This window comes from Drosophila navojoa, chromosome 3 (assembly GCF_054131105.1).
Source record: "Drosophila navojoa isolate 15081-1374.11 chromosome 3, UAZ_NAV_1.0, whole genome shotgun sequence".
NCBI lineage: Eukaryota > Metazoa > Arthropoda > Insecta > Diptera > Drosophilidae > Drosophila > Drosophila navojoa.
Genome location: NC_142891.1, coordinates 24428871 through 24454780, shown reverse-complemented (window position 1 = coordinate 24454780; position 25910 = coordinate 24428871). Strand labels below are relative to the sequence as shown.

At 37.2% G+C, this 25910-nt stretch overlaps 2 protein-coding genes across 4 annotated transcripts in view; one reads left to right on the top strand and one right to left on the bottom strand.

Annotated features, from left to right (window-relative positions):
* Positions 1-25910, bottom strand: part of LOC115562955 (enoyl-CoA delta isomerase 1, mitochondrial) — a 103661-nt gene that overhangs the window by 2538 nt on the left and 75213 nt on the right. The window lies entirely within an intron of this gene.
* Positions 25-24429, top strand: LOC115562984 (uncharacterized). 3 transcript variants are annotated; one of them, XM_030385242.2, is made up of 9 exons: positions 25-186; positions 2314-3295; positions 14121-14320; positions 14379-14697; positions 14775-15626; positions 16410-17704; positions 18625-18681; positions 19953-21498; positions 22323-24429. In XM_030385242.2, the coding sequence occupies exons 2-9, from the start codon at positions 2437-2439 to the stop codon at positions 22985-22987; spliced, it is 5793 nt and encodes a 1930-aa protein (XP_030241102.1). In that variant the 5' UTR covers positions 25-186; positions 2314-2436; the 3' UTR covers positions 22988-24429. The 3 variants fall into 3 exon arrangements, with proteins under 3 accessions (XP_030241102.1, XP_089113639.1, XP_030241103.1); XM_089257513.1 differs by having other exon boundaries at positions 2180-3295; XM_030385243.2 differs by lacking the exons at positions 25-186; positions 18625-18681 and having other exon boundaries at positions 2224-3295.

Below are 25910 nucleotides of genomic sequence, written 5' to 3'. Positions count from 1 at the left end.
AAAATAAATAACACACTGTGTGTATTTTGTCATATACTTGCAGCGACCACATTGCATAGTCTCTGGCATAGCTACATTTTAAACGCTTTAGTCTACTTTTTGTAAACCGAATGTGCAAAAATGAAACGCGCTTAATTGTGTACGCGATAGTTAAGCAAATAATAAAGGACATTTTCAAACAAAAAGGTTTTTTTTCGTCATCAATGCTTTCATTTCGTGTTGTGGTTCTAAATACAAGATATATGGCGCGTGCCGTGTGCTGGTCTTAAAAGTGAAATTTCATTACTTTAAAGTTATCACACAAGTTTATTTATTTTCGCAAATATCAATAGTTTCAATATTTTCGTTTTCATGTGCATAAAATCGGAATGTTGGGAGGGGAGGGCTACGCAAAAAGAGCGCGATATAAAGTGCGCTGCCAGATGTGCTGTTTCAAAATTATGGCTTTGTCTTTTGAACAAAGGCTTACTGAATATCATATTCAGAATTTACTAACAAATGCAAAATATTTGTATTTATAAGAAATATAATTTCGTGTAAAATTCGCTATGATAAGAAATAAAAGTGCGCTTTTGTCGCTCTGGCAACGCTGTGCGCGCTGTCAAAGATTAGATCTGTGCGCGTGCCGTGCTTGGTGCGTTAAGTGTAGATGCGCGACAAAATATAACCGAAGTATCTATAAAATTTGAAGAAATGCATAACACACAAATATATGTAGACGTACATAATATTTGATATATTATACCTTATCCCAATGTGAATATATAAGATTATAAATGATTTTAATATTGTGTCGTGATTTACAATGCGCATCACTGTCACCAAGGGAGCCTCCGATGCGAGAGCGAGAACGAGAGCGAGAGAGGAGAGCAGTGTCAGTGCGTGTTCCTGCTGCTCATTATTTTCGATTTCTACCTTTTGCATTTTAAACGTCTTTGTGATCGGTTGTTGTTGGTTGTTGTTCGGATGCGATTTAGTTACTTTGTATGTTTAATTTTCTCGTCAATTTAATAGCACGCCTCGACTGAAATGTATATTGTGTAACAAATCAAAATATCTGTGCACAAGAATGGGCCAATAAAAATATATGTATATTTATAAATCAGCTATGGTTAAAAAATGTGCAAAGTAAAGGCAACTAAATGCCAAAGTGTAACAAAAACAATAAAATGTGGAGTGCATAGCGCCTAAAGCAAAGCAAAAGTTAGCCCCCATTGAATGCAAAAATAAAAAAATATACCATTGCGCCCAAAATTCTATGCACTGAAGTTAAATGTAATAAAATCCTTTGTTCATATACAAATGCCAGCAACAATGAAGTTTTTTTTTTTTTATAAAGTTCACTCTCCAGTGAGAGAGTGCGTGAAAGAGAGAGAATGTTGGAGTGAATGAGGGAGAGATATAGAATGTGACGTAATTTATATTTATTCTAAACAAATACTCAACTCAAATTGCCAAAAAGTAAAACAAAAAATAGAAATAACATCAAGAGCGTGCGCGATTGTCCGTCCCTCTTGACAGTTTGTAATTACCAATTGCAATTGGCTTTTAATTTGAATTTTGCATGCAACAGGGCGCGTGTTACTCGCACGCACACACACATACACGACAAAACGTCTCATGAGAGAAAGGCAGGCTGAGTGGTAAACAAAAATACAAAATGTGCATGGGGAAAACGGATAGCAACAATAACAACGGCAATGGCATGGAATTAATGTAGAAAAAAAGAAAACAAGAATATAGCGGCAGAGCTGTCGAACCTACACAGTCGCCCTACTGCCTGCCTTCCTCCACCCACTGTTTTCGCTCGCAAATGTGAAACAAAAGCAACAAAACAAAAACAATAACAACAATTAGGTAATGTTTTTACGGCATTCTCTTTTGCGTCGTCGTTTCGTTGTTTGACAGAGAGCAAGAGCGAGAGAGAGAGAACGAAAGAGAACGCAACAGCAAGAGAGCAACGGGCGCTCATTTCAATGCCGCAGATTTTTTTTTTTTTGTTTGACTTTTGTTTTGAAACCATTTTTACATGGAAAATTTTGTGTGTGCGTTTTTTAGAGAGGAAAATTTTGTGTTTGTAAATGTTCTGATTAGAATGAAACGTTGTGCTGCTGATATGTGAATTGTAATGTATGTATGTATGTATATAAAAAGTTTATTTTACCAATTTTATTTACAGTGCTGACCAAGTATATACGTACACATACAAGTGAATGCACATACACACGCATATGTATGTATATATTCTAAATTTTATTTTGTTGACCAATTGCATTTGAAATTTCCGTAAAAATGTAAATGTTTCAACCAAAGATACCCAACGAAATTGTTTGTAAAAATAAAAAGGAAAAACTTCACTAACAAAAGAAATCAACAAAAAAAAGGAACATTCGAATTGAAACAGAAAACATAAAGAAAGCAAATTAGTTTAGTATCATGTTGAATAAAATTGATGAAAATGTCGCGCCAAATGCAACATTAACATCAACGTCAACAACAACAACAGCTACAGAAACAATAACAACAACAGCAATGGCCCCCACAGAAACAACTGGCAATGGAACGGAGCCAACAATTTCAACGCACCTTGCAAACGCGACGGCAACAATAGAACCAACAACAGGAGCAGCAGCAGCAGCAGCGACGGCATCAGCATCAGCATCGACAAGTGCAACGGAACAAGAAACAATCGATGTAGTTGTTGTTGATACCGCTGCAGCCGACGCCGTTGCCGTTGCCGTTGCAGCTGTTGAGGGTCAAGCAACAGCAACAATGACAGTGACAGCCAACAATACATCGACGCCATTGCCGCTGTCAGCTGCGACAGCGCACACAGAATTAGCAACAACAGCTGATGCCTCACACGCTGCTTCTGCCGCTGCCTCTGCTGCTGCCCCAAGCACTGCCAGCGCAGTTGGCGTTGCGAACGAATCGCAAACAGTGACAGAGCCAGCATTCGATGTTCAGATGCGTACGCAGCAGCAACAGAAAATAAGAATTTATCACGGCGCCAAACAGAGCGCCGTGTGGCGAACCGATTCGCTTGCATCCAATTCCAGCTCGAACAAAAGCGATGCCGGATCGATCGAGGCTATTGGCATGGGCGTGGGCATGGGCAGAAGCAGTTACAGCGGCACCGGCAGCGGCGGCTATGCCACAGCGCCCAGTCTACTGCAGCGGAAATTCTCGGACAGCTCATTTAGTGCATCAGCGATGCCGCGTCGCGTCTCATTCCCGGAAAGTGATAAGGAGCTTGTTACTGGATATCTCGAGCCGGCCAATCCGTGGGAAAAATGTAAGTCTTTCCATCAATCGTAGTGAAAATTCTATTTGACTCATTTCTCAGGATTTATAATGTCATATTTTATTATATGCAAAGTTTGTATTACAAACTGCTTGGAAATATTAACTGGAGTGATATGATTTGGTTTTTATTAGCAAAATTTCTTTGATCGTAAGAATTTTTTTGCACGTTTTCATGTGTGATTTTTTTTAGGAGAAGTTTTCAAAGATACAAAAATAATCATCGAAGTATATTGTTTGCAAATATGTTATGTTGAAATTTTCTTTGAAAATTATTTTAAAACTATAATTATCATAGTATATTACGTAACGAATATTATACAGCTTATTTGATCCATTAAAAATAATAATAGTAACCAATAATAATAATTACAATAATTAATAATAAAATTTATTGGCTCTGCAAAAATATATGTATGTATGTATGTGTATATTTAAAGTTATAGTCTTGATTTCAATTGTATTAAATAATGCAACACGGGGTTTATTTCAAATGTATAGAAATTCCTTATAATCAGTAGTTAATTCGATTGGCACTTGTCTTAATTACTTTGCTTCCGATTTGCATATATAGATAAAGGTGGTATAGTACGTGATAGGATAGGCAAGTTCGCTAGGTCTTTATAGGCTATGCTCAGTTGGCGGATACTTCGACGTTACTTCACTTCACTTATTATGCGAGAACTTGTGCAAACACGGAAGTTAAACTTGAGACACATTTCGTAAATTACACTTCCTGTGATTTAATTCAATTAAACCGATTAATTTGCAAGTAGAAATGAATGAAATGCATTGAGAAACTAAGGCAAAGCAAGAAAACCATAACACGAATATAAATAATATGCAGGAAAGAGACAGCACAAGCAGTACGCGTGCGAAAAGGATTCAGTGAGGCATTCAAGCAGAGACTGCAATTGATCATGCTGCCCGTAAGTGCGCAAAGCACGAACACACAAATAAGAACTATATGACAGAGTGAGAGTAAAGGAGATAGAGGGATAGAATGAAGTGGGGCCACGAAGAAACAGAACAGAAGAACGAACGATGTGTGGGTGGCTGCCAAACCCCACAAGAGAAGAGAGAGTGAGAAAAAGAAACGAAGCCAATTCAATGAAGTGCGCACAAATATTTATGCAGTTTGCTTTAAGTGAATGTCTGAATGGCGCTGCACTCGAAATAACGGAACGCAATAAATGGCGATGATGACGTTTGTTGCCAAGCGCATTTCATTTTGATGTTTCTTCTTGTGTTGCGCTCTCTTTCTTACACAGTTGCCCAGTGGCGAAGTGATGCGCACAATTCAATCATAGTGCGAGTTGTTGACAGTTGACACTTGCGTGCGTGCCTGCTGGTGGGCGGGCGACAGCGACGGCGACGACGCTGATGATGATGGTGATGACGAGGTTGCCACTGTTTTGTGCAGTCTTGCAATTTAATTTTTGTGCACATGTGTGTGTGTGCGCGTGCATGTGTGCACAAACAATATACAACGGTGTGCGTGCCAATGCATTAGAGTAGATTGATTTTTTGTGCTCTACAGATATTAATAAGTACATATGCATATGTGCAAACATATGCATAGCTTGGGGGATTTCCAGGTTTTATAGAGCCAAATTATTGTTCAGGTAGTTGCAATTTGAAAAAGTTTTAACTTAAAAGCAGCTTGCTAAATATTACGTATACGCTTTAAAAATATCGCATATATGAAAAAAGAAAAATAAAATATATAACAATTAAATAAAAATTTATAAAAATATATATAGAAACGGAATAAAAATGTATATGCCTAAAAGTTTAACAAAAAGCATATATTTGCTTTAAAATGCATGTTATAAAAGATGTAAAAAGAATAAAAACACGGAAGTAAGCTTCACTTCTAAATGCATAAAATATAAATATATATATATATTAATATTAACAATATAAAAGCTTTCACTCGTTTTGTTATGATAATTGTTGAAATCTTATTGACTATATTCTAGTTTGCAAATAGAATTGTATCTGGTATCTTTAAATAGTTCAATGTTTGCCAATTGAAGAATCTGTATTTATCTGGAATACCCTATTTAAACAATAGCCGTTAGGTCTGTAGCCATTCCTATTGGCATTGCCTATTGGTGATTGGTTTGCCTTTGATTTTGCTATTTGCTTTATTCGTATTAGTTTCTGTTTTTTTTTGTTTTTTGCCTAGTTAGCGATAAAGATGAACAACAGCAGAATCACTGATAAGATATGAGTTTTGTGCGATTCGTGAGATTCTACGAGTCGGCTTTTGGGCCTCGGATCGGTTACGGTTTAGATTTGCGCTCACTTCATAAAGCTCACCATTTTGATTTTGTTGTTCTCTTTCTGTCTTTTCGCTCATTTACTCATTCCCTCGTTTTCTACGTAGTCGCTTTTTACCGGCTCCATTTGCTGTAGGCTTACTTTTCTGTGTCTGCCATTTGTCTGCTATCTGTTTTCTCACCGCAAATGCTATAAATTGTAGAAACGATTACGATTTGTTCAGCGTGTTTGTTTCTACACATATACATGTACATATATGTATATACCTAGCTACCTTTATTGAGGTGTATTGTATGTATATTTAGATATAAGTCTGCGTGTAAATACTTTAAATATGCGAGCGTGGACTCTATGTCTTGTTTGTTTGCTTGAATTCGTCTCTTGCCTTTGTTTATATCTTGTTTACTAGATTTGCAGCCGTTTTTTTGTCGTTGTTTTTATTTCTGTTCGCTGTTTTTGTCTTTTTGCCTTTGGTTTGCTTTGTAGGTGTATTAACTCGTACCATGTGATGTCATCCTTGTCTGAAGTAAAAGTTCTTCTGTCGTCACTAGCTCGATTAGGAAATACCCAAGAGCTGTGAAATTTATGGAATAGCTACGGTTATTCTACTTACTTTATGAAATTCGCTATAATTATACATTATATACTGCTTTAATAATGCCTGAAATTGTGCTTAAGACTATACTAAAGAAATATTGTGCTTTAAATTTTTATCATAGAGGTAAGGGCAGATACATGGATTCCATTTGCTTCTGCCACTTACGTTATACCCCATTTCTGACCCCTTTCAATGTAAAGCAATGATAGAGTCTGGCCCTACAATGGACCAATATTGTCAAATGAATACCTGAAACTTTATATATACCTGAAAATTGTTTGTATTGGTTAATACTCTATGCCAATGTTATGTTTACCTTGCTGAGAGCAATTTGATAGGGCAAAGAAAAGCGCAAGAAAGTTGCCAGAGGCTATATAGGTTGGTTAAAAGAATAAAATCAATAAATTTGAATTTGCTTTTAGCTTAATGCAATATTTCCCACGTACATTCATTTATCTTGAATTGTGGACAATAAGTTAAACTTTTGAATTGAGCCTCAAGTGAATGAGTGAATGAAGCGACAGCGTCATCATCATCATCATCATCATCATCATGAAAAAGGCGTGTTTGGGCGTGTCGGTTAGCTGTTAAAACAAAAAGTAAATATTTATATTTATATTTACTGTGTATAAACAGAATAATTGAAGATGTGTGCAGCTCGTAGCAGAGATGGTTGAACAACATTTCAAATTTGGAGAAGCTGTTCAGCTAACCAAATACTTGAAACTATAGATTGTCTTATTTGCATTGCCTAAAATATAGCTGTAGGTATTAGAAATTGGTATTTAATCGAAATGGCATAGCCTGAAACTCATTGATAAGCAAATTTTTCAAGGTGGCAACCCCAAAAATACTTGGATCATAAATGAATGAAATTAATAGAGGGTATTAGGATTTACTTTATATTTTAAATGAACTATATATATAGTAGTTCAAAAACTCTTAGCCTGACAATTAGTAAACTATTTTATTGATTCAATTTCTAATTTTCTAGAAAATATTACCATATGGAGAATTTTCTTCAAACTCTATTTAAAAGAGTCACATTTAAAATAAATCCATAGAAAATAGTTTAAAAGCATTTTGAGGAAATTATTTTACTCTAAATTTATTAAATTTAAAGCAGAAATGCAAATTCAGCGTTTTGCTGAATACACATAAGTGCGCACATTTATAAATGCGAATGCATATATACATAGAAATATATAAAAATATATATCTTTGTGTGTTTGTGTATATTTGTCTGTAAGCACCCAAAGTACTAATGAAAGATGATAAAAATGTCACGAGCTCGATTAATGCACATTTCGATGTAATTAATTAATGCAATTCCAGCAAAGCAAAGCAAAAGCAAAGCAAACTAAAGCAAAACAAGGAAGAGAGCGAGCATAAAGCAAATCGACAAAGAACAAAACAAACAAACACAAAGAAAAACAAGTAAAGGCGTTATAGATGGCTGTAAACAACTGCATAATACTCGTCCAAGGTTACAATGAAACTTCTGTTATAGAAGAAGGAAAAAAGAATACTCTTTGATTTGCTATTTAGAGCTCTGATTATAAAGCATGCTATAAATATATATAAAGCTGCTTGTAAAGCTATTTATGATATAGATATTTGAGTTTTGATAGGCCTCTAGAGTGTGTGAGTGGGTGTATATTTCATAGACGAACTCTAGGGTAACTGCTTAAAAACGAAACTAGTCTATAAATATCTATATAAGAGAGATACCATTCCCTTACCTTCAAATTGTTATATATTTATTACTCCAAGCCTCGGGCTTTAATAGGATTTATCTATGATTTTTTTTTTCAAGAGTATATAGTAAGAATGAGGATTTCCACTTCTTTTAGTTTATATTGAAAGTTCCTATTCCTAATCTTAAATTTTAGTTAATGAATTTATTTAACCAATATACGCTCTTTTCTCGCTTTATGAACGAGCATAACCATAGCAAATATGAATGTTAATTTTAACATTTAGCAAAAATGTCACTTGTTGCGGAAATAATTCCACTCTCTCTATAACTAATACGCCAAAGAAAACAAAAATAAGAATGAGAATGAGAAAAACACATTGGAATTAATTATATTAAGTCCATAATTTCTCATTATTTTGTTGTATTTGAGCTATTTATCTGGTCATACATCATTTGTTTCGTGTGCCGTTGTCTTCGAATTTGTTCTTTAACAATGATAAACGATCCCCAATTCCGTTGTGCATCGGCACTCCAGCTGATTACCAACTGCTTACGTAGAAAAAGGTAAAAGAAGACCATATATACATAGAAATATATAGAATAACCGCGATAACAATTGTTTTGTACCCAATTTATTTTCACTTAGCCCAAGTTTTGCATAACGAATGAGGGCTGTAAATACAATCAGTTTTTTTTTTTTAGGAGGCTCGGGGCATACAACATACAAATTATGTTGTTAATTTGATAAGGAAAAGTTCAATTTATTAAGTTTTGAATATATCCAGGACATAAACAGTGAAAAGCCTTTAGGCTTAGATAAATCAATGATAGACAATGCCCATAAATATTATATGCACATACATATGTATATGAGAATGGTTAGATGATGTCATTTTACTACCGTAAACCGTTGAATAGGTTGGCAAAAGCGTACAATAAATATTTCACCTAACTTTAGAACACCTTAGGGCTCTTTAAGTTTAAGATATAGATGCTGAAAGACTAGGACTACTTGTATATATATTAAAAATAGATATCTATATCCTGGTTTAAACTTGAATCAACCAATTCTGTCATCGATGATGTAGAAAGAAGAATGAGACAATCAACATCTTTGTTCTACTTTCAGAACATTTTAGAGTCTGATATTCTCTTGCCGGTAGCAGTTTTTTTTAAAGGACATTTCCTGACGGGAATTTTCTTTCCTAAAGTTTTCTAAACTAAAGATTTATGCACGTCTTAATAGAGCTTCATTAAGGTGTTTTATCGCTTGCTTTAGCTGCGAACTAAAAAAATTATCGACTTGATGCCAATTTTTTGTTTTTTATTTTTATTTTATTCAAATAATGCTATAGCTACAAATTTTGTCTCTTTGCTTTTGGCAAAGGCCGCAAAAAAAAAAAGAAAAAAAATTAAAACAAACAAATTTTAATAAATCGCAAAAACGTTGAGAACAAGTTTCGAGAGCTAACAAATACGAATTCGAATCGGGCCGAGATATTGTAAATGTTTAGAAAATTATGTTCAGAAAATTAACAGCAATTTAATTGAAACAATTTTTAGCCTGTGTTTTTGTTTTGGCTCTTAGCGTTTGCTGCCTTTTGCTTTTAGGCTTTGGCTTTGCCTTTTGCGTTTGCCCTTTGCCTTTGTCGTTCCCTTTCGAAGGCAGCGCCTGTCGATAGCGCATAAAAATCAATAGAATGATAAAAAATTGAAAAGCATTCAATACGCCAAATGCCACAAACTGCGTGTGGGTTTATATATAAATGCACATATACACATTTACATGCATTTACACACACACACGCATACAACAGCTGCCCGCAGGCACGCGCTGTTTTCTTAGTTTGAACCTTTGGATGAGCTAATTCGCTTTCGATCGATAATTGAATCATTAAATCGGACGATTGAGCTCTAGCCAAGTGTAGCGAAAGGATCCAATAAATAAATATACACATACATATGTTAATATATATGCATATATATATGTATATTTTGCATGTGATTCCTGCTCTATTAAATAATTGTATAAAATCTATTTGTTTGCTCTGTCAACAATTGCAATTTTTCGGAGCAAAAATAGACATGCTATTAAAATAGAAATGAGCACTAAAATACAGTTATATGTGTACTTACTCAACAATAATTTATTTGACATTTATCAGCTATGCACAGTCCAAGTGCTGACTAATAAGAACAAAGCGGAGAAAAAACAAGTAAGAAAGCTCTAGTCGAGACTGCTCGACTACGAGATCCCCTGAACCCTCCAAGCAACTGATATTTCAATAATAATTCATACATTCATACATTTTAACAAAACCATTATACCCTGATTTCCCATTTTCAATGGGTTCAGGGTATAAAAAAAACCCGAATTTTTTGTTGTTTGTATTTTTGTTGTTGGTAGAATCGAATTGAACGTGTGTTTCGAGTCTAATTTCTGATATTCTCATAGTTTATTTACATTTGAAAGCTGTTTACGATACGAATTGCTTTCATCTTGTTTTCATATATTTTGCATTATTTGCTCTATTCGCGTAGGCCCAATTTTCATTTATACTCTGTATTTTGGACTAAACGTAAAGTGGATATGCCAAATATTAAATTCCACTTATGCATTATCGTAGAACGTATTTGTTTATGACAATTTATTTTATTTTTTTCTAATTTGCCCTTTTTATACATATTAATATTAGTATTTGTGCTATCTATTTTTAAATTAGATATATTTTATATATGTATATATTTCATATACATATATTCTCTAAAAATATAAAAAATATAAGGCATTTAATTCTTATTAGCTAAATATACAAAAATAATATTTAAATTTAACACGAAGCATATGATTTATTAAACTAATATTATTTAACGCATGACTAAGTTATAGATAAGCAATTATATTAGTAACTCATTTAATAAAGTGTTAAATTTACTCCTTGATTAACAAAATCTTGCTCAACAATCTATTCAATCTATTTCATGTCTATGAAGAAATTTCATGCATTAGTTGGATAAATATTTATGGAATTGATTAGCATTTCTAGCTAGATCAGTTAATCTTTATATTATTAAATTTCTTTGCTAAGTGAGAAAAGCAATGTTATTTTTGTTCACAAAGTATTTTGCTTATGCTAAAGATTTTTACATTGGCATACAACAACAGCATTAGATTAAGATGTTAAAAACTTGAAATATTGAATAGATATTGCCCAGAATTGGAGTTCCCTAGATTAAATATACATATATAGTATATGTTAATTGGAGCTAGAAATGAACAATTTGTCAGTTGAGCCACTGTAGATTCTCTCTGGACTCCTGAAGCATCATTGCAATATTCCGACCTGTTTTGGTGTATTTAATTACACGAAAACAAAACAAAACAGTACAAACTAATGCCATGTGAAATTGACAAACGTAAACCGCCGGGAGCACTCGAGGCATTCATGGAAATTATTTTATCAGTTGCAAAAAAAAAAAAAAAGTTAAAAAAAAAAGAAATTATTTACAATTAACTGAGAGCACACACATACACACAAAGCGAAATGTCGAAGCCGGACGACACATTGTCTGCCAGCGCAAAATGAAAAAGCTGTATATGGTATACATATACATGCATATATATGTATATAAATATATAAATATGTTAACATACACGTACATACATATATATATATATAATAACGTTTCTGAAGAATTGATGTTTTTAGTGGGCATCCGAGCACTAATGAATCATTTAACAGATGTCCGTCTCGTATGCCACAAGCTATGAAAACTGAGCGGCATGAGACTCATTTTGAACGATTGCCAATAAAGAAAAAAAAAAACAAAAAACAAATATATATGTGTATACATATATATATATATTTTTTTTTTTTTGTTTGAAGAAGATTCTAAGTTAGACAAAACAGAAGAATAAATAAGAGTACTTTTGAGCAAGAGGGGACGAATGAAATATACCCTGCAATTAGGCTAAAGACAAAAGTTTGAATAAGTATAAAAATAATTCAATTGGAATGCCATATGAATTATGTTTTCACTATATATTTTGTTGAGTTAGTCTACGAAAATATTCATAATCTTTATAAGCTATACGAGATATCGTTAAAATGCTTATACAACGGCCAATAAAAAAAAAAATTAACAAATAAATAAAATAAAAATAAAGAAAAAGATTTAATATTATAAGTCAACATTTATATATATATTAGATACAATAAAATATTTATTTAATGAATAAAAGAGTTTAAATTTTAAATATATATAATTATTATAAATTTGTATGTTAATATTATGATATATAGCTATTTATATTTCTAAAATTTATTTATATTATTTATAAAATTGAAAAAAAAATTAGCTAGTATTATTATAATTATACAATATTAATTACTATATATTATTATTATTTTTTTGAAACATTTTTTTCTTATATAAATTATTATTTTTCAAATATATATTTTTATTATATAAAATATATTGTAAAAAAATGTATTATTATTTAGCATTATTATAATTATACAATATTAATTACTATATATTATTATTATTTTTTTTTACATTTTTTCTTATATAAATATTATTTTTTATATAATATTTTATTTATATAAATATAGTAAAAAATTTTAGCATTATTATAATATACACTATTATTACTATTCTTTATTATTTTTTTTTTAATTTTTCAATTAAAACTGAGCAATTTTAAAACATAAAATATAAAGCTGTATACCCCACTTAACTATAGTCATTTCGCACAGGGTATCACAACATTTGTGCGAGCATCTTTGGTGTTGGCATCAAATTTTGTCATTGATTTAAAATGGATCGTTTAATTGCCGGTGCTTTGAGGCTGGCTAATGCAGTGATAGATTAATCTGTTTACATTTCTCAAGAGGAACTAATTTTAGCACAGCTCTGTGCCGTTATGCCTTTCAATGCACTTGGCATTTGGCACAATTCACGTTTATTTGTCGCCTCGAAATGTTTAAATTGCATACGATTTGATACGCCCCCAAAGTCCGAGGATTTGCATTAGCCAATGTGCTATATAAAGAGAAATACATATAGTTTACAACACATATTATATCAAAAGTGGAATATTTACTTTAATTCTATTCAGATTTTGTCAGGCTTCGATTGCGTCCGTCAAATTATCATAAAGTGTATCTAAATTTAGCTGGAAATTACTTGTCTATCCCAATAGCAGACGACAGCAGCAGCCGCAGGTTCGTCCGACTCGCAAATTACAAGTTCACGATTTGGAAATGCCGCAATTTCATTTATCTATATATATTTATTCATGTATGTGTTTTTTTTTTTCTTGACATTTGCGAACAATTTGTCTGCGTCTTACGACTCATCTAGATGATGATGATGACGCTGATGGAGATGATTATAATGCGTTTTGGGTGTTTTGCGGGTAGACACGCACGCGCCATCAGCTTGGCTCTTGGTTTTATTTATGACAAACGCTTGAATGACTTCAAAAATGATGTAGATACCCTCTGGCCAGAGCTACGAGGGGCATGATGCCCTGTGGCAAGAGCTAGAAGAGGCATATGATTGAAGATTTCAGCAAAGAAAGTCAAAGTTTGATACGAATTTAATAGAAATATATATTTGAATTTATTTATAATATATTTCTGCCATGTACAGGGTGTTTTATAGCTGATCAGTTAAACCAGACGTCTCTTGCGATGTATTTGCTTTGAAATTGTCGCATTGCATGACAAACGGAAGAGTCAACAATCTTCTTTGTTTTTATGTATTTTTGATCACAAATTGCGGAATTCGGATCAGCTGCTGATGTAGTGATATACATATATGTATGTATATACATATATATACACATATGTTTATATTAATATATACATTCTATATTGCTAATATATATAAACACTTCCAGCTGTGACGTGTGCGCGCGTGAGCCAAATAGAAAATAGAAATATATTATTTTGTTCACAAGCAATTTAAATAGAAAATAGAAATGTATATATTTTATATTATTCACAAGCAATTTAAATGTATATAAACTTGGTATGCTCAAAGAATTTATGATGTTTGAAACGTAATTGAATATGAAATGAATTATTCGCTAAATATTTCATGGATGATTTATGCACAAAAGTATATTTTGAGATAATCTTATGGGATTTAAATTGCAAATGAATTGGTTATTATATTGTAATCATTATTAATTATTCATTATTATTGTTTCTGTTGCTTTTGCAGTATGCCAGGTATCGAGCATAGCCGAGATCACCGATCTGTACGTGAAGTCCTGTCGTAAGCACAACACAATACCGCTGAAAAGCATTATGGAGCACCTGAAAACGCTGGACTTGCACCTGCCGCGGCAGCCGCTGCTATCGCTCAAAGGCATCCAGCTGACGCCCAACGATTGCGAACCACTGGAGGAGATATTCATGCGGGTAAGCATCGAAATCTGCGGCCTGAAATGCAATTGTTTAATCTCTTTTATGTATGCAGATACAATACAAGGTCATCGATTTGTCAGAGTGCCCGCTGAACGAGAGCTGCCTGAGCGCACTCTGCCAGATGATTGAGTACTATGAGGCTGCCAATGAGCTGGATATTTCGTATAACAAGGAACAGATGACGGTTCGCGGCTGGGGCCTCTGCACGCACATGGTTGGCCGCAGCCAGGAGCTGCAGCTGCTGAATGCCGAGGGCAACCAGATATCGAAGGTGGGCGCCGAGAATCTGGGTAGTGCGCTGAGCACCTCCAATCTGCATACGCTCAAGCTGGAGCACTGCGGCCTCAAGGGACCGCCACTCACCAATTTCTGTAAGTGTGCGAGCATTCGGATCCGTGTGCTTGGATGATGCTTAACGATTCCACTTTTCGATTGTTCGACTATGCAGGCTGCAAGCTGTACCACAACAAGATACTGAAGGAGCTGTGGCTGGGCTACAACGACTTGGATTGCACCGATGCGCAGCACATTGCGGATATGTTGCGGTTCAACCACAGCATCGAGCTAATCGACATTAGCAACAACAACATACGAGACGAAGGCGCCAAGTACCTGGTGCAGGCACTGATTCTCCAGGCCATCGAGCTGGAGCGTCGCAGTGGCTTGCCGCTGCAGCGTGCGCGAGCCATTGAGGACGATGACCTCGTGTCGCCCATGGAGACAACAGCGCCGGTGCAGCTGGACAGCCATATTGAGCCATCAGAGGCAAAGGCCACGATAGCCAGCGCAACACAGCATGCCGTTGAAATTATGGAGACCGTAGTGGAGCAGCAGCCGCCAACGCCGGCGACCTCAGCGGCCTCATCGTCGGTGCCCACAGAAGAGCTCGGCAGCTGCGAGCCAGCCGTGGCTGTGTTAGTGGACGTGGAGAACGATGCTGACGACGACAATACAGAGGACACGGTGCGCACTCTGAGGGGCAGCGGCGGCAATCAGAGTGCGACTGGCCAATCGATGCTGGACAAACTGCTTTCGATGAACAGCGATAGCAGCAGCGAGGAGGCGCCATCCAACATATCCACCGACACCCTGGCCGCCTGCTGCTCCGAGGACATCAGTGAGATAAGCAATGATGTCTACGATGTGGCTGGCAAATTGCTATCGACAGCAACATTGACAGCGTCCATGGATGAGTCGACGACAGCAACAGCTGTGCCGGTGGTCAGTCCAAGTCTGGAGCAACTGACTCCAGCCATCCAACAGCAACAGCAAAGTTCCCAAATTGAACGCAACTTATGTGGTAATACATGCATTTTATTGAAAGTTTTACTCGAGAGATCTTATTCAATGCCTCATACTAATACTAACGGTGTGAAACTGAAATTTTTGCAGCTGATTTTGCAGCTCATTTTTGGACCAATTTCTTTTTCAATTTTTTCAATTTGGGTTTTGAAACACTATCTTTCCTAAGAGTTAATAGATTGTATAAATTAGTTAGAGTTCATATTGAAAGTAAGGTTGTGAATTATAAGTTTTTATGTGTTGACAATTTGTTTACAAGTATGTTTCACTAATACTATTCGAAAGCTAGTAGCAGTAGCTTGTGTAGAAATTTTTATTTGGAAACATTTTATTTTATTACACTATTTTATTTTTGATTTATTTTTCAAAATAATTTTTTCAGTTAAAGACTCCATGAAAACAAATTTATATACCACACACATACACTATTATTAAATACAGTAATATATTAAATTAATAGTAGACTAAAATTCAAAATACTAAACTAAATGTTATTAAAATTAGTACAAAGTGAATGGAAATGGAAAAAGGTCAAGTTATTGTAAATAAGTTAATATTGTTATTTAATAATATTTAGAGAAGTTTGTTTTAAATAACATCTATATATTCCCCAAGAGTTTTTATATATGCAAATTGGATAATTGTTGCACTTCGTGTTTCTATCCCCCCATAGAATACACTAGTAACATATATTTATTACTGTCTGTATTTATTTTACTGCCCTCCCCTCCCCCACCCTCTTATCTATTCAATTATTTTCTAATCAAATATTTTCTTGCAGATATTACTCCCTCAACAGAGGCTAAAACCGTTGAACCCAATGCAACCTGTGTACAGAACAACAACAATGCAAATTCCCACAATAATATTAACAACAACAACAACCACAACAATCATAATAATAATAATCAAGTCATAAACCAAATAGCAGCGGCTGAGGCCGACGGCGCCGCCGGCGAAGCGGCATCGATATACGAGGTAACCGCCGAGGAGAGCGACTGCATCAATGGCATTGAGGAGCCGAGTGGCTCACGGCCGCTGGACATGAATAAGAACGCGAAGGCCGGAGACGATTTTGAGGATACGCACAGCATGGATTCGGCATTTGAGAGCGCATCGGAGGGCGACATAAGTCGCCATTTGCCAGACGAGTTTAGTCGACTGTCGGTGTCGCTGGAGAGCACGCGACTGGATGACATGGCCAAGGAGATGGCCATTGAGACGGCGACTATAGCCAGTGAGTCGACAGAGTGCCTGCTGGTGGCCGAGGAGGCGGCCACGCCTGCCGCCACGACACCACCAGCTGTGCACCTCGATCCGCCGTCCGAGCCGGTGGTACCCGAGGTGATTGTGGCGCCGGCGGGGCCCAAGGTGACGATTGCTGCGGTGGATAAGGAGCTCGTTGCTAGCCCTTGCCCCAGTCCAACGCCCACGCCGCCTCCGCCGTCCACATCGCCGGGCGGGGTCAGCAGCGGGCTGCGACGCGTGGAAACCAGCTGCACCTACCTCAACCAGTCGACCCGAAATCGTTCCCAGAGCTCGGACAGTCTGTGCAGCGAGAATTCGCTGGACGGCAGCACGAGCAGTGTGGCCGATCCGCATCTAGCCGAGAAGCTGACCAAGAACGATACGCTGTCGCGTCGCCACCTGGTCGATCCCGCGCTGGAAGCGGCCAATCGTGCGCCCAGCGGCCTCAAGGCACTCGCCCTCTGGAGCAATAATTTGACCAAGGACTGCGGTCCGTGCATAGCCGAGCTGCTCTCGCGCAGCTCCTCGCTGGAGCTGCTCAACATTGGCAAGAACTGTTTGTCCAATGACTTCGTGGCCACCATCAAGGATAGCCTCATCAAGAACACCACGCTCACCACTCTCGGCCTGCAGAGCGCCCACCTCAGTGCCAAGGGCATCGAGACGCTCGCCTCCATCCTGACCTTTGGCGGCAACAGCAAGCTGCAGCGCATCGACATTCGCGACAATAAGCTAGAGGTGGAAAGTCTGAACATAATTGCCGAGGTGCTCAAGTCCAACAAGACGATCACCCAAATCGACATCAATGATGAGCCCAAGCGACTAACGGTAAGTCAGCCAAGCGTAACTGTACTATTGAATTCTCTTTGAACGCTCGCCGAACCCAAGGAATAGCCCATATAATAATTACTGTTATTAGCCAGAAATATTCCAAATTTTGATACGATTTCAATGCAGGAGATGAAGCTAATTCGTTGAATATGTTTCTTATTGGTTTTATTTTTTATTTATTAGTTTTTCATATCTATATCAATGTCAATTACACAAAGGGTATTATTAGTTGGAATAATTAATTATATCTTTAATAATATGCCTTGATCCCAGTTAAGTCATATATATACAAATTTTAATATGACGTATAAAAAATATAAAAATAAAAAATATAAATATAATATAGTATAAGAATTAGTACAAAATATATAAATATTTAAAAAGGTGGAAATAGTTTATAAACATAGTTTATATTTTTAAACTGAAAAATTCTTCTAAAAATCGTTTAAAGATGTACTTTATATATATATATATATGTATATATATATATATATATATATATATATAGTTATATTTTGACAGATTCTAGAGAGGTGCTCAAATGTCTGTTAATTTGTTTTTTTTTCTTCTTTTCAATATATTTTTTACTTCTGCTCTGATTTACTAAAAGAAGATAATATGGAATACATTGAGTACATAGAAAAATATTAACATATAAAATTAAGCTTACAACTTTTTTATTTTTTCTACATATTGTGTAATTGACATTTATGATTTTGGCCATAGCCGAATTCCCAACAAGAATTATACATATATCCAAATAAAATATTTGTAGTGCGCGCCGTTGTGCGCTTTGAGCGTTGCGTTGATTGTTGATTGATCTTTATAATTGAATCATTTTCATTTCGTGCTGTTTATTGTTGTTATATATACATACATATATATATAATATAATACCAACTCGTTCATCGCAAAAGTTGCCCATAGTGCCGATAGTAAAAGTTATACCGCCAACATCAATGCCGCAGGATAGCGTAAGTAAATCCCATACAACATCATAGAAAATCTCTTTCTCGTTCCTCGCTCTCGCTCTCTATAACTCTCTCTATATACTTCTCTGCCGCCTGCTGGGCATAATCGCAACGAATTATTGGCTTTGCTACCACTAATAATAAGTATTAAAACAAAACAAGAAAAATACCGCTAACAATGCTAATATTTCAATAGTTCAACCGCTGCAACTTCGTTTATTAAAAATCACCTTAGCTAATAGCAAAACGTAAAACAAATCAAAAGCTGAGCACGATCAACATTATTTCTTTATCCACTGTTTGGGGGCGTGCATGACTGAAGAACACGCTTCGAAAAATAGCCAAAAACAGCTAAACAAAAAATCAGAGCAGTTAATTAACTATTTTCGTGAAGAAGAAATTCTATTTATGCTAAATTGAAGCTAAAATTATTTTCATTAATTTGGCTTTACAATATATTTAATTTTAAATGCAACTAGTTCAATGAACTAGTCTGTTCTTTAAATTATTTTCCTCTATTTAAGTTATTATAAACCAATATTTTTTGTTCAAAAAAGGTCCCAAATGGGCTTTCAACTAAATGAACTTAGGAATGAATTCACAATAATCTTCCCGCAGATAAATATGAGTTTTCGAATGATGAACTAGAAAAGAGTATATGTTAACCAACATTACCCAACAAATTTGTAGCAATTTTCCAATTTCTATTCTCAAACTTTTATCCAACAACTACGTCTCTGCGAAAATAAGTAAAAAATCCATTAGTAGAGCTTATATGGTAATACGCATTTTCAGATTACCAATATATCTTTCTTCTGGTTTAAGGAAAGTTGGACTTTAAAGTCATTATATTCGAAGTTATACAGAATATACTATACTATAATGAATTCCAGGTTATTGATAGATTCCGAATTGGCCCCAGAATTACAATGATTGCTGTGAAAAAATATCATAAGAGAATAGTATTAGAATCAGTAAATTCAGTCATTCCTGTCCGATTCTTGATTTAAATTAATGTTTGCTCATCTTGAAAATCCACTTTTTAATTACAAAGATTAGTATAAGCAATTAGGAAGTAATTAAACAGAATTGGCAAACCTTCAGAGGACAGAAGGGTCCACTTTAGTTGTGCACATGCTTACTACAAATATTTGTACTCTGCCAAGACGAAAGTTATGTAAAATTCAAATTAAAATACAAAGTAAATAAATCAATCAAGAGCTAAAACTAATGCATTCCATTTGGAATTCTATTTTCGATGTTTGTTGTTGCAGATCGGCAGCGATGCGCATTTGGATTACACGCGAGTACTGGGCACAGTGCGCTCCATGTGCTCGCGGAACGAGAAGATGCAGGCGGAGGAGCTGGAGCTGGCGGAGAAGGCGGCGAACGTGGGCGGCGGCAGCAGCAGCAACAGCAATGGCAACAGCAGCAGCAGCAGCAGCAACGGTGCCGTCGGCGGCAACAGCTACATAAATCGGTGTCGCGGCGGTTACTACTTGGGCTCGCGGAAAATATCGCTAACGTGCCACAGCCGGCCGCTGGTGGACGCAGCGACTGGCACTGTGTCCGCTGCGCTAGCAGTAACCGCAATGCCCACGCCGGCTGCCAAACTGGAGGTGAAGCGCAAGACGAATGCGCGTCTGCGCTCGCCGGGTCCCAGTCCGCCCACGGTATCGCCGTCCTCCTCGCCGAATCGCAGCCGCTTTCATGTGTCGCGCGTCAAGGAGATCAGCAGCCCGTTGACCTCGCCGCTGGCCCAGATGCCACCGCAGCATGCGCCGAGTCCGCGCTCGGCCAGCAGCTACATGTCCATACCAACGGCCATCGGCGGCATTGCTTGCAGCGGCAGCGACGACAACATTGGCAGCGGCAGCGGCAGCAGCAGCAGCAGCAGCGGCCTGTTGCTCAGCCAAAGCACTCCGAATGTGATGGCCGCGTTGCAGTTGCCCTCGTCCAGTTCGCTGCCATCGATGGCATCGGTGACCTCATCCACACAGACGGTGAAGCGGCTGTCCGTGTCGCCGCGCTCGCGTTTTCATGTCTCGCGCATCTACGAGGATCCGCAGACGCCACCGATTCACCTGCCCCCCACGCCGATGCTGAAGTCGGCGCGCAAGGCGGCCGCCCAGCTGGCCGAGGCAACCAGCAGCGTGGCAGCGACCACATTGACAGCCACCGCCACAGGCACTGGGACGACAACAACAACCACAGCGATGCCCATCAGCAGCGTGATCATTGTGGAGCCAGTGCCGCCACCCACCGCCGCTGACACTGGCAGCGCACACCAACAAAGTACAAATGGGGAGTCGCCGGTGACACAGAAGCTGTCGCCCAACTCGCCCAGCACATCATCTAGTTCATGCAGCACCTCGCCCGTATCCAGTGCAACGAGCAGCAGCAGCAGCAGCAGCAGCAGCAGCAGCGGGGCCTCCACCGATCTAACAGATAGCTCTGGCTGTGCGGAGCCAGCCAAGAGCTGCCCCATTGCTGTGTTTGGGGACAATGATATCACACTGACCAAAGACTCGGCAGCCGGTGCAGCACTCTCGGCCGCAGCATCGGTTGGCAGTGAGCTGGAATCCACAGGAACTGCAACAGCAACGGGTCAACAGCAGCAGCAGCAGCAGCAACAACAGCAACCACCACAACAGCCACCGGCGACACGTGCACGCAAATCGTCTTGGATTGCCAATCCAACCACTGTGGACAAGCTGCTCACCTTGTTCAATCCGAGCACCATGTTCCAGCGCAGCTCATCGCCGGAATCAAAGCCAGCAGCAGCTCCGGCCTCAGCTCCACTCACAAACAACGCACAGAGTTAGTCGAAAATCATCAAAAATATTCCAAATTTCCTTCTATTTTAAATTAGTTGCATTAGATATAGAGATTATGTGAGGAAAATCATTTGTAAATTTTTTCGTTTGTCTTGAGAGTTTCTATTAGAGAGTGTTTGATACAGGGAATACTTTTTGGCTTAAATACAATTCATTATGACCTTATTGAATATGTGATATTTTAAATAGAGATTTTTCACGGATGATTCCACATCTAACACTTATCTGAAACAATGGAATTTGAGGCATGTTTAACATGTAGTGCTGATATATAGTATATTAAATGTATAGAATATTATAGCTGTTAGTGCCTCACCTCATGGATTCAACAAAATAAAATTGGTTGTAAATATTGAATATGAAAATTGTTATGAAGCGAACTAACTAGCAGGCATGTTTCCACATATAATACCCTTACTTTATGTTAGAGTTATTTGTACTTAAGGCATAATCATCGTGTAACTCTATTCCATTCTATTTGTTAGCTTACTCAAATGCCTAAACCAAGTTGGAGTTTATCTAGAGCTTAATGGTTAAAAACAATATAGTTAATTTAGTTGAGTTCACGACTCTGATTATGCACCTTTGGCCACTCGTAGACTGTGTTTCATTAAAAAGTATAAGTTTTTACACTTTAATTACTACACACTTTGCTAACTAATGCAACTAAATTAATATACTTAAATAGTAAACGTATATAACTGACTTGTATTATACCCTGGCAAAGCAATCCCACATACAATCAAGCCTTGGATCTTCCTCTCTTGCCTGCATACCTTATATCTAATCTCGAATGATCTCTTGCAGATACAACAACAAACACAACAATGGGTAGCAGTGGCGATGTAAATGTAACGTTTATGGCCACACGGAAGACGACGCCGCCATCGAGAAGCAATAGCTGCAGCAGCAGCAGCAACACGGCAGCGGCAGGCGGAGCAGCGGGACAGGGTGCCGGGTCGGGCGTGGCGGGAGCATTTGGCCTGGAGACGAGCGGGAGCGGCAGCTCGTTCCTGGACACGGCGTCGCGTCAGCTGCGCGACTTGAGGAAGCAAGTGTTCCGGCCGAACCTCTCGTTTAATATTGGCAACGACAGCGCGAGCAGTGCAGGGCAATTGGATGTGAATGCCAGCGCAGCTGCCACGACGATGTCGCCGATACTAAGCAGTGTTGGCGAGTCGCCGTCGCCACCCGAGCGCAATGCTGTGCACATGCCGTTGAGCTTGAAGCGTGAGCTCAAGGAGAACATCTCGCCGGAGCATACCATCAACGAGGAGACGCTGCACTCGCTGCAGAAGCTGTCGCGTGTAGAGGATATGACGCTGAAGGCGGAGGCTGCCGCCGAGCTGGGCGACATTGAGATTGTGATGCACAGCGAGGTGGCCGACATGCCAGAAGCGGAGCAACAGCCGCAGCAGCAGCAACAACAACAGCAACAGCAGGAGGATCTGGGGGCAGGGCTGGGTCATTGAATACTGAGCCCAACTGGAAGCAACAATAATGACGTGTGCAATTTGACAATGTTGAGCAGGAAGAGCAGCGGATCAGCAAACACCCACCTCAGCATTCCCCCTGTCTATCTGACCCTCTGTCCCGTTGTCCCTTTGTCGCTCTCTTTAAAAAATAACATTATCTCTCTCTAAACTTTGTTTGTCTCTGTAGCCCACCCTATGTCAAGACACTGAACAGCAGAGGGCATGTTTCTATGTCCTCTTGCCTCTCCTCAGCCCAACCACACATACATACACACACACACACAAACTGTTAACAATAAGAAACAACAACAAAAAGTACACAAGTTTTAAACATAACTTTGTTTTATTTTACTGTTTTACTATACAAATACACATACACACACATACACGTATATATATGTGTACATATATATCTATACATATACCTATATATATCTATTTTTTTTTGGTTAAATTCTTTTTAAGTTTTATATACGTATATACCTAATTATACAAAACAAAATATATAAACAATATATTTTAACTATGATATCAAATGGCAAGTGAAAAATGCAAACGCGAAAAGAAATGAAATGAAATATGAAACAACTACTTATATATGTATGTATAAATTAGGCCAGCAAAATAAACAACTATATGAATATATATATATGAATATATATTATATATTTGAAATGTTTCGGGCAAACTTAAATTGACGCTTGAAAAGTTGTACTAGATTATTTTAATTGTTAATTTTGTTGTACTTATCGAAAAGATGATTATCGAGAAGATTGTAATGCATACTTAAGTTCAACCAGGAACACCAATTCATTACTTACTAGAGCCTATATATATATACTTATACCTTACGCGTAAATAACAAGACTTTTGTTGCTCGCTTTGCCACAGGCTGCACTCAAATATTTCACATTTTATTGTGCAATGTGCGCGTATGCTCTATTTAAGGAAACAACAAAGGCGAATCGAAAGAGTTTGCTCGAAGAAGAATTCTGTAATTGAATGATAAACCCACCAGTCAATCTGTAGGCAATGTTAAGTTCAAATGACATCGTACATTCTTACACACAAGCATATATATAATTCACAAATATATAAACAAACAAAAAACCCAAAATAAATCCAATTGATCTCATTATGTGATATTTGTCGTAGTGCCCAAAGCGTTCACTGTATCCATGTTAAACCAAGCATACGAATTAAGTACGCTCTAAGCGAACAGAACCCACGGAAAAGCAAACAATTTTCATTTCATTCTCTTGAATATTATATGTTAGAGCATATTTCACGAATTACACAATAAAATGCAGTCCAAGTGCAGTCGGTTGCAAAGCAGATCAAGTACAACTTTTCGAGCTGTCAATAAGAAACAAAAAAATCTATAAAAAAAAACTTAACACTGAATAAAATATTCATACATAATTAGAATGATATATATATACATATATTTATAAAGAAAAAAGATCTTGTAAATACTGAAAATTGTGTTAGATGATGCCCCAAATTTAAAAGTAAACAAATAAATTCTTTAGTTTTTTCTTATATACATATTTGTTGTTAATGTTGCGTAGTTTTTTTGTTTTTGTTTTCAATTCGATCAGTTTATTGTTTAATTTTCGTTCGTACTTAATTTACAAATTATATTAATTATTCCATTTTGGTGCTCATCGGCCACCTGCGGACACTGTTAATTAATGAATTAATTAATTGTTTTCTGATTTGATTTCACTGATTTCCTAAAAAACTTAAGTCTAATTTCTAGATCAACCATTCTGAAAATGAATACACTTTGATTGGCTAAATAATTGTGCATACATTTTTTGTATACTTTAAGATCATATTTAGTGAAATCAAGAGAAACTACTAAAAAACAAATTACTGAATAAACTTTTGAAAGTTAAAATGAAATCAACAGAAATGGGATTTTCTTGGGAGAGCTTGGGAACATAATTACTTTGAGTGAACAATATATATTGTTAATGTAATTCGATAATAATGAGGATGTCCTGTTCGGGCGTGCTCGGCGAAAGATACTCTGCCGTGCAGAGCCAAACATATATGCTCATATCCAACTAAATTGAAAAATTGAGCAGTTCACACTTGTTAGAAATCCTAATTGTTTGCTATTCCCAAATAATTAGAATAAATTAGTCAAAATTGTGATGTTATGACGAATGTCTCATGTCTGCATTATTTTTATGGCCGAATAAATTTCTTTTAAATAATTCATTTTCGAATTTTTGGCGAGCTCTTCAAATAATACTTGCTGCCTCCTCTGTACACATTTAGATATTTTTAAATTAGAATCAAATTAAATATCTTGACAACTGTTGATATGCGAACCACATGGAAGAGCGGGAAGCGTGAGGCATGAAATTTCATTCATAAAGTTTGTTTACGCCAACAGATGTGAGTGGCTATGTGTGTGTGTGAATGGGCTTGCTTTTGGCTGGCTAACAGAACTCTGTTAAGTCCTGCGCTGTTAAGCGGCGAGCATCAGGAAACGGCTGAGGCAGACGCTGAGGCTGAGCTCTGGCTTGGCGCAGTTCAAATCTGTGCGTTCAGTTGCAGTTGGCGCTTCGTTCGATGCGGATCGCAGCAGACGCGAGTTCCAGTGAATTATCTCTTGAAGTGATCCAATCTAAGTCCGAATTGAAGATGTCCACAGCTCGGGCAGTTGATGAGGACTCCAGCAATATGTATATGGGTGAAATATCTCTTAAGGTTATCTAAATCAAAATTAAGATGTCCACATCTCAGGCAGAAATGTGTAAGCAATGGGAATCATAACAGAAGGCGTCAGGATCTAGCTGGATTCAGCACCAGCAATAGGGCGTTCTTCAGGTTCTGCTGGGACGATGCATAGCAGGGCAAGTGAAGGGGTGAGTTCGAGACGAGAAGATGGACATTGTCACAGAAA